Source organism: Lepisosteus platostomus, chromosome 6 (assembly GCF_059453375.1).
Source record: "Lepisosteus platostomus isolate fLepPlt1 chromosome 6, fLepPlt1.hap1, whole genome shotgun sequence".
Taxonomy (NCBI): Eukaryota; Metazoa; Chordata; class Actinopteri; order Semionotiformes; family Lepisosteidae; genus Lepisosteus; species Lepisosteus platostomus.
The window spans coordinates 3,688,311-3,701,005 of record NC_142616.1 but is presented as its reverse complement, the minus strand read 5'-3'; the positions used below and the strand labels follow the sequence as shown (position 1 = coordinate 3,701,005).

The window sequence follows — 12,695 nt, the reverse complement described above, 5'->3', positions numbered from 1 at the left end:
AATCTGTCCTCAGATCCAGACTGAAGACCCATGACTGCAGCCTAGTCTACTCACAGCTGACATCATCGACTGTACCTGCGAGTCAATCTGTCCTCAGATCCAGACTGAAGACCCATGACTGCAGCCTAGTCTACTCACCGCTGACATCATAGCTTGTAGCTACGAGTCAATCTGTCCTCAGATCCAGACTGAAGACCCATGACTGCAGCCTAGTCTACTCACAGCTGACATCATAGCCTGTACCTGCGAGTCAATCTGTCCTCAGATCCAGACTGAAGACCCATGACTGCAGCCTAGTCTACTCACAGCTGACATCATAGCCTGTACCTACGAGTCAATCTGTCCTCAGATCCAGACTGAAGACCCATGACTGCAGCTTCGCCTCCTCACACCTGACATCATAGCCTGCTGCAGCCATGGCTGCTGGTGCTGCTGTACAGGCCATTGTGTGTCTCTGTGTTGGCCCACCAGGCAGATACATCTGTTCTGACCAGACTATCCTATTCTCCTCCCCACGTCTGGACAGCACCCAGGCTGGGCACCATCTGAGCTGGATGCTGCATCACTGCCATGGATCCAAGAGGGACATCGTGGATATAGCTGTCGTTTAGGAGGATTTACTGGTCCACAGAGATCTGCATGGAGTACTGACACACAGAAGACATGATGGCTGGATTAATACCCTCATTCATTTCTTTCTTTTTTAATTCTATAATGTTAGCATGCCCAGAGGGTTTGGGCAGCCAGTTAACCTTGGACCCCCAGAGGATTTTTTTTCTCCATACTGAGGGGTTTATGGTTCCTCTCCTCCATTGTCTCCTGGTCTTTTCTGTCCTGTGTTCACAACTTGAGGGTCACTTTCTATGTTAAGCACCTGGGGGCAACCTTGTTGTGAAAGGCACTGTATAAAAACACCTTGAAATGAATGGAATATTCTGTCAAGATGAACAACACGAGTGCTTGTGCCTAGTGCTCTGCTGCTCTAAAATGATAGATTATACTGTCGCATCGCCACCGCCGCCGCCAACCTGATTCTCTCAAAGTTATCACTCTCAGGCTCTACTGCAGCACCCCTGAGCATTACACGATTAAGCGGTGCGGACGTCATCTCTGTTTAATTTCGTTTAAACTCGTTTGAATCATTCTGAATTGATTTCGTCATGTGTACCCGTTCTTTTTATCTCAAAATGTAAGATGTACTCTGGTTTGGATTGTATTTCTTTTGTTATCGTTTATGCAGAAAGTTAAGAAAAAGACCGTTAGCGGTGGTGGTGCCGAGGGCGCAGACATCATGATATGGCTCTGCGGCTCAGGACCTGCGCCTCCTCCATGTGTGAAGTTCACAGCTGATAAAAGGAAGAGGAGCTGTTACCTGTAGAAATTCCTTAACTTCCTTCATGTTGTCCTCAAAGACAAAGGTGGTGACAGAGGTGTTGACAAGAAAGTGGGTTTCCATCACAGCACTGGAGTACTGCTTTACACAAACAGTGGTGGGAGTGTGAAACAGGTTCCACAACCCCTTAGACTAACATGAGATGAGATGGTCAGACTAATGAGTTTCTAGTAATTATCAGACACGCGGGGTGTTGTCAGTCCCTGTGGATGGAAGGAGAGCTGCTGCACACAGAGATCAGGGGCTCGCTGTTGCGCTGGGTGGATGGAGATCACAATCACACCCACATGACACTGCCCTGTCCATCTGCTCCTCCAGCGTCTCTCGGGGGAGAGATGGGCTCGTGACTCTCTGCAGCGCTCCGCAGGTCTGTGCGGCTCACAGGGGGGTCACTGCGCAGGTGAAGCACCAAGCCCTGGACGTACCCTGCTGGCCCACACGCTGCAGGGCAGAGCCAGACAGCAGGCTGGGCTCACTGGCCTGGAGAGAGAGACACAGCAGGCTGGACTGCTCGCAGTAAGAGCTCACACCCGGACAGTGAAATCCTCTGCACCATGTGGAGCTGTGACACCCCTCTGTCAAAACACAGCTGGAGGAGATCCTGGAGCCAAATAACTCCCAACGATTAAACAGCTGGATGGGCCAGCTGGCCTCCTCTTGTCTGTCACCATCATGCTCTGATCTTCTCATGCTGTGTGAGTGAGTTAGTATTTTATTGTTTTGATTATTGGGAACACAAACAACTGGATTGACTTCACCTGAGCAGCTACTGACATCGACGTTTATTAAAAAAACTTCTCTCTGTCAGGCTGAGTCCAAAATGACACAGAAATTCACTTCTCTTACAACCCCACATCTTCCCCAAACAACAACCACCAAAGCCGTTTAATAACTGCAGTTCTAAACCACACCCCCTGACAACCCTAATCACACCCCTAACAACCACATCCCCTAATACTCACACCCCTGCAGCTCTGTGCAGATCCAGGAAGTGAAACTCAGAGATCAATTTTGTTTCACTAGAAACAGCCTCACTGCAGCTCCTTCTCTACTGCTCCTCTCTGTGCAGTTTCTACTTCTCAGAAAAATGGCAGAAGGCAGTATTTCAGTTTCTCAGGACCAGTTCAGCTGCTCAGTGTGTCTGGATTTGCTGAAGGATCCAGTGGCTCTGCTCTGTGGACACAGTTACTGTATGGGCTGTATTAAGAACTGCTGGGATCAGGAAGATCAGACTGGGATCTACAGCTGCCCCCAGTGCAGACAGACCTTCACTCCAAGACCTGATCTTCACAGAAACACCATCCTGGCTGAAGTGGTGGAGAAACTGAAGGAGACAGGGGTCAGTGGCCCTCCTCCTGCTCACAGTCCTGCTGGCCCTGGAGATGTGCTGTGTGATGTCTGCACTGGGAGACAGAGGGGAGCTGTGAAATCCTGTCTGGTGTGTCTGGCCTCTTACTGTCAGACTCACCTCAATCTACACAATGAGCTCCACCCTGGACACAGACAGGAGCTGGCTGATGCCACAGGACAACTGCAGGAGAAAATCTGCTCCACTCATGACAAACTGCTGGAGTTCTATTGCCGTACTGATGAGAAGTGTGTTTGTTATCTTTGTGTAATGGATGAACACAGAGGCCATGATACTGTCTCAGCTGCAGCAGGAAGGACTGAGAAACAGGTGAGGACTTTGTGTCTGTTCATAAAGTGTCTAGTACAAAATGTAAAAAGGATATTTAGGATATTTGGGGGCTTTAAGTGATCTCTGGACTGTATTTACTGTATCTGTAATGCTGGATCTCCACTGTTGAGTCCTGCTCATGTACTCAGCTGTGACCCACACTGGTTGTGTCTCTGAAGTGTCTCCTGTTCTTCTGTCTGTTGCTCATTATCTCCTCCTCCTCTCCTTCACTGTTTCCCTCTTTACTGTCCTCATGTAGCACCGTACAACTTCACAGCACACTCAACACCTCTAGAACAGACTGCACCCTCATTAATGCACAGCATACTCAACACCTCTAGAACAGACTGCACCCACATTAATGCACAGCACACTCAACACCTCTAGAACAGACTGCACCCTCATTAATGCACAGCATACTCAACACCTCTAGAACAGACTGCACCCACATTAATGCACAGCACACTCAACACCTCTAGAACAGACTGCACCCTCATTAATGCACAGCATACTCAACACCTCTAGAACAGATTGCACCCTCATTAATGCACAACACACTCAACCCCTCTAGAGGAGTCTGCACCCTCATTAATTAGGTTTTGCTTTAATTTCAGCACAATAGTATTATTATTTATAATAATAAACTCTATTTTTATATGATAGATTTAAAATGGCTTCTCAAAGCACTTTACAGAACACAAAAGGTAGAAGGTAGAAGGGGGTTTTGGAAAACAGTATAAAAGCAAAGAAGCAGAAACAGACCCAGTTACTTTAAAACCCTTCTGAAACAGAAGATTTTGAGTCTGGATTTGAAAGAGCTCAGGGAAGGTGACTCTATGATACCCATAAAGATGAAAGAGTTGACCAGCTTTCAGCAACAATTAGATATAACATAGGACGCAGCCTGGCAGTATTTCTGAGGTGGAAGAATGATGTTTTGATAATTTGTTGAATATGTCATCCTGGATCAGATATCACCCCCAAGTTCTTCAATTGTGACTGTGACTCCAGTACAGTGTCATCCACAGATAAGGATACTGCATTGGTGTGCCAAGAAGCATGACTTCTGTCTTGTCGCAGTTTAAATGAAGGAAATTGTGAGTCATCCATGTGTTTATTTCAGAGAAGCAATTAGAGCAGAGACATGTCAGTGTCAGTTTAGTATGGATATACTGTACTGTAGATTTGAGTATCATCAGAACTCATACATGCTGAAGGGTAGGGGCCCAGTGTCAACCCCTGAGGAAGACCAGACTTAATGAGTCCAATTTCAGAGCTACAATCACCAAGATAGACAAAGTGAAAGTGATCAGTGAGGTAAGACTGGAACCATTGAAGAGCAGTGTCAGAAACTCCAAACACCGTCTCAAGATAAGAAAGTGAGAGGTCATGGCTGACAGTGTCGAAAGCAGCACTGAGCTCAGTAAGAATGAGGACAGAAAGAGAACGAGAATCAGAAGCCGTTAGAAGATCGTTAGTGACTTTGACCAGGGCACTTTCTGTGCTGTGAAGTTGTCTGAAACCATATTGGAGTTCAAAGAGGATTATTTAACTGAAGTCTAACAGCACACTGTAAACTTTCTGCATGAAAAGGTAATGAAAAGGTATGAAAGTTGGAGAGAGGGTGAAAGTTGTTCAGGCTGTCCAGAGCCATGATTCTCTTTCTCACACAGGGGTAACAGCAGCAGTTGTGAAGCCACTGGTACCACATCAGTGCTCAAGGATTCATTTATTATACTGAGGACTATGGGGCAGAAAGCAGAGAAACAGGATTGAAATAAAGTCCTGGGAAGGGGATCTAATAGGCAGGTGGTGGATCTCAGACACATAAACCAGTTAACTGTGGTATAATACCTTCACCTGCTTTATTAAATATAAGACTCACGCTGGGCTCTGCTGGAGTCAATCTGACACAGAACATGTTTCCTTTTGTCCTCTGAAATGATCTGAATTTTCCCAGAAGCAGACAGGATGTGAGATGTGGTCGGACACAGGGTCTGCCTGGTCCAGAACCTCATCCAGCGGTCAAGCACGTCAGCCACAGGGTCTCCTCTGACCACTCAGAGAAACTAGTGGCAACAAGGCTCATCAGCACTGCTGTAGTCCTCTGTTTTGAGATGCCGAGAGCAGTCAGGACACTAGTGTATATTGAGATGAATGAAATCTGAAATCTTTAGATTATGAAGGAACAAGTAATAGGTTTATTCTTCTTCAGGTGTGAGAAGGCTCCACGGCCGAAACGTTGTGTTTTCTTTCTTCTTTTTTTCAGTATGGAATAAACCTATTGCTTGTTCCTTTGCAGCCTACGCATGCTGACGCAGCTCCCCACCTGAACTATCTCTAGATGATGTTTTATATATCATTTGAAACACAATTATCTTCTTTTTACATTACACCTTACATACAGATGTGCAGACCCAGGTGTCAGGTGTCTGCTGTGCTGCACACGCTGCCGGTGTAGATTAGACATGAAACAGGAGCATGTCAGACAGGACACGGAAACACATCTCGTGTGGCTAATACATCAGGGATACAGAGTGTGGTTTTCCCAGGGTGACTCTAAGGGGTGTCTCTGTGATGTGATTCTCTTACAGCAGAAATGTCTTGAGTGTCTCTGTTTCTCCACAGAACCAGCTAGGGGAGACACAGACACAAACCCAGCAGAGACTCCAGGAGAGAGAGAAGGAGCTGCAGAACCTGAGACAGGCTGTGGAGTCACTCAGAGTGGGTATTCACCAGATGAGTGGACACATAGACACACATTTCCACAGCTGGACACTGGACAGTACCCTTTGGAAACAGAGCATACAGCATAATGTAGTTTGAGTGTTTTCCTGTGCAATAATCCACTGTGTGTCTCCTCCCTCAGAGGTCTGCACGCACAGCAGTACAGGACACTGACAGGATCTTTACTGAGCTGATCCGCTCCATTGAGAGAACACGCTCTGAGGTCACAGAGCTGATCAGAGCTCAAGAGAGGGCTGCATTGAGTCAGCCTGAAGGACTCCTGGAGCAACTGGAGAAAGAGATCGCTGAGCTGAAGAGGAGAGACACTGAGCTGAACCAGCTCTCACACACAGAGGATCACATCCATTTCCTCCAGGTAACATCTCTGCTCTGTGACTCTGCAGTACAGAAGGGTGTCTCTCACACGGAGCTGCTCCTGGCTTCTCCCCAGGAATGTGTGTTGTGTTTGATTGGAAACTCCTCTTTCTCTTCCCTGCTGCAGAATTTCCAATCTGTATGTGTCCCTCCTGGAGCTGGAGACTCACCCAGCATCCCTGTCTGTCCATACTTCTCTCCTGAGGCAGTGAGGAGAGCTGTCTCTGGACTGAAAGAGCGACTGGAGGATCTCTGCAAGAAGGAATCAATAAAGATTTCCACAACAGGTTAGTAGAGAAACACACTGATGTCTTTCTGGACAGCTTATATATTTCCTGTTTTTCTCTTATATTGTCAATGGATTTTTTGTGCAGTGACTGTATTTATCAGAGCAGCTTATCAGTCAATGATTCAAATTCTAGGTGAAATATCTTAAAATCTCCAGTCTCACAAATCTTTATGACAGTAAGTGTGTTGTTATATTGTGCTGTATATAGTTTAACAGGAACGTTTTAATAGGGGCTACAGTCCCAGTCCAGTAGAACATGTTATTGCTGTTACTCTGTTACTGCAGCCCTGATGAGACATTTCTCTGTGTGTCTCCCCAGTGACTGAAGTCTACAGTCTGCTGACTCCAGAGTCCTGGTCCAGAGCAGAGCTTTTACACTGTGAGTCTGTTTTCACAACAGTTCCCCTCTGAAATATACCTGGAGCTCAAACACACAACAGGAACAGTGATACAGAAACTGATACATACTCTGACAAACACACTGATTCACACTCTGATACATGCTGATACACGTCTGAATTCAGAAAGTCAAGCTTGCACACAGTCACTCTGTGTGGATCAGAGACAAACTGTGTCAAATACACATATGGACACAGAAGATCCAGTGGGTGTAGTTTTTTTAAGAAAATGCACTTTATTACAACAATGTGCAGTGCACAGTGTTTACAGAGAATACAATTCTGACAACAACTCTTCTACAGAATTTAAATCGTCTCAAAAAGAGTGATTGTCCATGATCAATCATCCTATTTTGCATGTGGTCAGTGAGGCTGGTTCACACAATAAGAGCCCCTCCAAGCCTCCTGCGTGTTACCACTGGCTCTGAACCTGCGATTGTCCATTTCTCAACAGGAGCACTAAAGAACAGGTTTTTCTGGGTTTTCTTCAGCCCTCAGTACTGTCCAGTGCAATTTTGCTCTGATGAAACAGTTCAGCAGTTCAGGAGTCGTAAAGAAACCATTGCCCTCAGGCAGCGGACGTGGGGCGTCCTGGTGCTGGGCGGGTCTCAGGATATCCGAACGTCAATGCTGAGCCAAGGGGAATGAGAGACCCAGAAATATATATCCCCAGAGAGAGAGACACCGGAAGGCAGCAAAGCACAGGAAACTAGGGACAGGAAAGAGTAGGAGCTCCCTCTGGCTGCAGAGGCCATGACAGTACCCCCTCCCCTTCATGGGCGGCTCCTGACGCCCATACAAAGAAGCGAGCTGCACAGCACTGGGTGGGGGGAAAACCTCATTTAACTGAAAGGAAACCTCCGGGAGTCCACGGCTGAGAGCTACCCCCTCCTCCAGGGTAGAAACCTTTATTGGGTAGCGGAAGGGGGGGCTGGGGTAGTGCTCCGGAGACATAAAACAAAAAAAGACAAGTAAACAAGCACAAACAACGACAGAAATAAACCTGGGAGACCAGGGTAACAAACCACAATAAACAGATAGGAACCAAGAGTTCTACAACACAGGGGACAGGGGGACCAGAGAGAAGGGGAAACCAGGAAGTGAAAAAAGCAAAACACCAGGCAGAAACAAACAAAAGGACAAAAACCCCGGAAAAATACCGCAGACTGGGCAATAGGCACATTCAACATTCTATCACTGATATCGGAGTGGACAACCCGAGGAAAGCCAGGCACACGGCCCGCTCACAGGCACAGGAGTCGGAAAAAGAATCTCGCGATTAGAATAGGAGAGCTGAGAGAAAAAAAAAGCCCAGAGGAAAAAAAACTGCGGAAAAACAAAAATGCGCCGCTCGTAGGGTCAGTAGGAGGCTTAGCGTTCTGTCACGGATGTCGGAAGGGACAAATGGTGGAGAGGCAGGAGAGTGAAAAAGACCCTATGCGTAGTTGTGGAACAGGGGTTAGCCCGGGCTCAGCTGTTCAGGAGTCGTATAGAAACCAATGTCCTCAGGCAGCGGACGTGGGGCGACCTGGTGCTGGGCGGGTCTCAGGACATCCGAACAATGATGATCAAAGGGGAATGAGAGCCCTGGACATATATATCCGCAGAGACAGAGACACCGGAAGGACAGCAAAGCACAAGGAACTGGGGACATGACAGAGTAGGAGCGCCCTTTGGCTGCAGAGGGCATTACACCTCTCTGGTCACCAGCTCTGGTGCACAGTCATCCAGCTGAGGGCCTTCAGCTTGTTGTCTAGTCCTCTGGGTTGAGTCTTTACCCAGGTCTCCCATGGGATCGTCAGCCCCTCCCCGGTGACCTGTAGGATCATCTGTCTCTCCCTGGTGACTAGTTCCTCCTTTCTCTTCCTTGTATAGAGCCTTTTGTTGGTGCAGAGCTCTTGCTGTCTCATGGCCTCTTACCTCCTAGTAGGTCTCCGGTCAGTTTTCTGCTTTAGGACTAGTGTTTGACACCGGATCAGATGCTTCATTGGGAGGGAGAACCACAGCCTGACAAAGTACTGAGAATTGTGACTGATGGGGTCCAGCCCCTAGTGACAGAGGTTGCAGAAGAAGATGCAGTGGAGTTTCAAGGGGATATTCGGCACATCTCTCCCCCGTCCCCACTGTCTGGCACATCTGGTTCCTTGTGATGTACTCGTACCTGTTCCACCATCCCTTGCAGCGCTTGTCTGAGTCTGGCTGACAGAGGGTACACCACGACCAGGTCAGCTAAAGCCACCAGGGTGTCTGCCTTCAGCACCCTCACTTTCCCCATGAGAGTCAGCGTGCGAGTCTTCCACAGGCCCAGTTACACGTTGACCTTGACGGTCCTCTCTGTCCAGTTTATGTTCTTGTTGTCCTGGCTCTGGAATGAACACCAGTATCATTAGGGACTCCATGCAAAGCTTGAGACCTTCTGGCGGCATGTTCCTGTCCCTCCAGGGTTCAAAGAGCTTGCCCTTGCTCTTTCTGTTTAATAGCCTCAATTCTGAGGCCCTGCAGTACTGCTCCCTAACCTGCAGCCCACTCTGCAACCCCCTGTCTGAAATCAGGAACAGCGTCATGTGTACTGGGAGATCTTGAGGACGTCCCCTGTGCCTCTGCCTACAGCTCTGTAATGAGAACATAGAGAAGAGGTGAATGAGGACACCCTTGTCCTACTCCTGATTCCTGGGGGATTAAATCCCAAAGATGTCTGTTCATGTTGACCCTACTGCCCACTTCAGAGTACAGTATCTCTGTCCAGCAGCTAAAACTTTCTCAGAATCTGAAGTGCTCCAGCCCTCTGAACACATAGCTGTGGTTTACTGTGTCGAAGGCTTTCTCCTGGTCCAGGCTCACCACCATCATGGGCACGTTCTGGTCCTCGGCCCAGGTGATGGCATCTCTGGTGAGCTGGAGGTTCCAGCTGACTTATCACCCTCCCACCCCACACGTGTGGTCGCTGTTGGTGATGTGGGGCAGGGCGGTCCTCAGTCTAATGGCCAGTAGGTTGGACACGATCTTGATGTCCTTGCAGAGCATCTTTTGAACCCCTCCTGAAGTGCTGAGAGATGACACCTTCCCTCATCCTGTGTCCAAGCTTTTTGCTGATGGAAGAGCTCTTGTTCCACCTCCACCAGGTCTGCCACTGGGGTGTCCCAGAAGCAGGTGTAGAATTCCTTGGGAAGTCCGTCTTGCCACAGCCCTTTGCCATTCTCCATCTGTCAGAATGTGTCAGAGTCTGAGACCCTGGATTTGTGAATAACTGGAATATTCAGGAGCAGAGCCTTAATGACCACACAGGACCTGGGTTTTAAGTCTCATCCACAGGACAGCGCCTGTTTACAGTATCATGTCCCCATCGCTATACTGGGGAATTAGGACCCACATAGACTGCACGGTGAGCACCCCCTGTTGGCCCTCTCGTCTTTCTCTCCGGGTTTCTGGATGTGTTATTTCTGCTTTAAATTGAATATTTTAAATTAAATATTTCTTTGCATTTTCAAAGTAAGTGGGAAGGCTTTCTTATATTTCAGCAAGGTTTTGCTTTTTCCATTATATTTTTTTTCTGTAAAAACTTGCATTATGCAGTCTTTGAATTCAGCACTTTTTTATTCTGCGTCGTCAGGAAAATGGTCTCAGAGAAGATGAACGAGCTGCTGAACTGGGATTTGAAATAAACCGGTTTAACAGACAGGCTGTCCAGTTTCTTACAGTATACAGGTCGTTGTGTTGGGTTGTGAAGTGTTTGAAAGCGAGTGGTCGGGCTGTAGTTTCTCCTGCAGTCCGGTCGGTCCTGTGTTTATTAATAATGTCGTTTAAAAACAAAGTTTCATCGCTGTGAAAACAAGTGTTTAATGTTTGTATTTAGAGGATATTGGGATCACTCCCATGTGTAACACTAGTGAAACAGTGAAGAAGATGTCGTTTCTCTGGAAGGGAAGAGCAGTCATTAGTAATTGACTGGTGTTTCTCTCTCGGTGTGTTTGGGGACAAAGACATTTCACAGTCTGATGGAGTTGAGTTGGACTGTGATCGGCAGGAGCCTGTTGTGATGTTTGTGTTTTATTCCCCAGCTGCTGTGACTCTGGACCCTGATACAGCTCACTGTGGGCTCAGCCTGTCTGAGGATGGGAAGAGAGTGAGACGGGGACAGAGGAAGAGTCTCTCTGACAATCCTCACAGATTTGATTACTGGGAATGTGTCGTGAGCAGGGAGGCCTTCACCTCAGGGAGACACTACTGGGAGGTGGAGGTGAATGACAGCTGGAGAATAGGAGTGACCAGCGAGACTGCAGAGAGGAAAGGAAAGTTCATCTTCTCTCCCCAGCAGGGTTACTGGTGTCTGAAATCTGACCCTGATGGTTTCTCTGCCCTCACTGCCCCTGTGACCCGTCTCCCCCTCAGTCTGCGGCCCAAGAAGCTGGGGGTGTGTGTGGATATTGAGGAGAGGAAGGTCTCCTTTTACACAGTGGAGTCCAGAGCTCATGTCTACACTTTCACTGATATGGTCTTCCCTCAGGGGGAGAAGATCTATCCTGTCTTCTATACCTGGGATTCAGATAAAGACCTTGAGCTGCTGCCTGCTGTCAGTGTGGAGATTAAACCCGTCACTGACTCATGAACACAGGCTGACTCTCTCCCAGCTCTCTGTCCACTGCTCACACTGGGAGATGGGTTTACTGACGGGCAGTGAGATGAGGTCAGAAATATAGTAGTAATTGTAGAAATGATGATGTTGTGTTGTGTTTAAATGCGTTATATTATTTTTTTTTAATTAAACGGGGGAAAATAACATGTACGAGAGAGGGAGATATACCTCGCTACCAGCCTGCTGTACTCCTGACTTGTAAATATCTCTGGAAACCCTGCTGTGTTTTTTTTCTAATTTTTGAGAAAATAAACTTTTAAAAATGAAATCCCGTGTGAGTCTCTCCTGCGCGCGCCGGTGACCGTGAAGCTGCCAGAACGGGGAGGGACCCGTTGACGTCACCACAGCCAGGAGGAATAGGGACTGTGACGCAAAAAGGAGTGGATTAGGGTGGTTATGGGAGTTGTAGTTTATCACCAGTGCTGTGTCTGTGAGCAGCTCCAGGCCCTGACAATCTAGTACACGGCTCCTCTTAGAGTTACGTTTAACGTTTAAATAAAATCAGTTTTATTTGATCTGTGTCTCAGGGGAAAGTGCGGTGTGGACGCGCTGTGCCCGTTACTCCTTTTTCCTGCTCTTTTCTTTATTTTAGTTCCCAATAAATCGAGATAATCGCCCGGTGAAAGCTCTGTTTTCCTTCATATTGTAACGCATACGGCCATCAGGGTGTGTAAGAGCCGGCTTACCAGAGCGGTGACGTCGCCGCCCTTCCCTGTGATAGCAGGACTACAGTTACTGGGCTGTAAAGAGGTCTCTTTTTGGCTCACCGGGCTGGGTCCCTGTTGAGTGACGCGGGAGTCCCGGGTTTGAGTCCCTGACGGTGGGGGGTCGACCTGATGCGGCAAGGGCGCCCGCCTGATCCCCGCAGCGTTACAATATGAAAGCCCAAAATCCTAAACCGAACCCAGGATTTTACATCTGTTTGGTGGCAGCGGCAATTTTTTTTCTTCACGGACAGAAACTTGGGCTCCGTGTCAGTCTTGTCTTCCGTCCTGCCGTTTGGACATTTCATGTGGACGATTCTCTGTCCACAGAGGGACTGTGTCGTGAGAGGTAGTTTTAACACACTCCCTTGTGCGGTGGTTAGTGTGGTAATTGTGAGACACTCCCTAGAGCAGGCGAGTTAGTAGATGGCTGAGCTGCTAAATAACTGTTCATGTAAGAAGTGAAGTTAAACGCATTCCTGGTGTTGTGTTCAACCT

General features: G+C 47.8%; 1 protein-coding gene across 1 annotated transcript; it reads left to right on the top strand.

Annotated features, from left to right (window-relative positions):
* The first annotated feature begins 2,364 nt into the window (after nt 1–2,364).
* Nucleotides 2,365–11,761, top strand: LOC148659643 (E3 ubiquitin-protein ligase TRIM39-like). Its single transcript, XM_088637431.1, has 6 exons — nt 2,365–3,071; nt 5,700–5,795; nt 5,941–6,174; nt 6,301–6,460; nt 6,782–6,841; nt 10,919–11,761. Exons 1-6 carry the CDS (start codon nt 2,481–2,483, stop codon nt 11,464–11,466), a joined length of 1,689 nt encoding a protein of 562 aa, XP_088493557.1. The 5' UTR covers nt 2,365–2,480; the 3' UTR covers nt 11,467–11,761.
* Nucleotides 11,762–12,695: the final 934 nt, after the last annotated feature.

Coding starts and splice junctions, on each gene's coding strand:
- LOC148659643 (XM_088637431.1), top strand. CDS start 2,481: ATGGCAGAAGGCAGTATTTCAGTTTCTCAGGACCAGTTCAGCTGCTCA. Junction 3,072..5,699: donor CAGGAAGGACTGAGAAACAG/GTGAGGACTTTG, acceptor GTTTCTCCACAG/AACCAGCTAGGGGAGACACA. Junction 6,842..10,918: donor CAGAGCAGAGCTTTTACACT/GTGAGTCTGTTT, acceptor TTTATTCCCCAG/CTGCTGTGACTCTGGACCCT.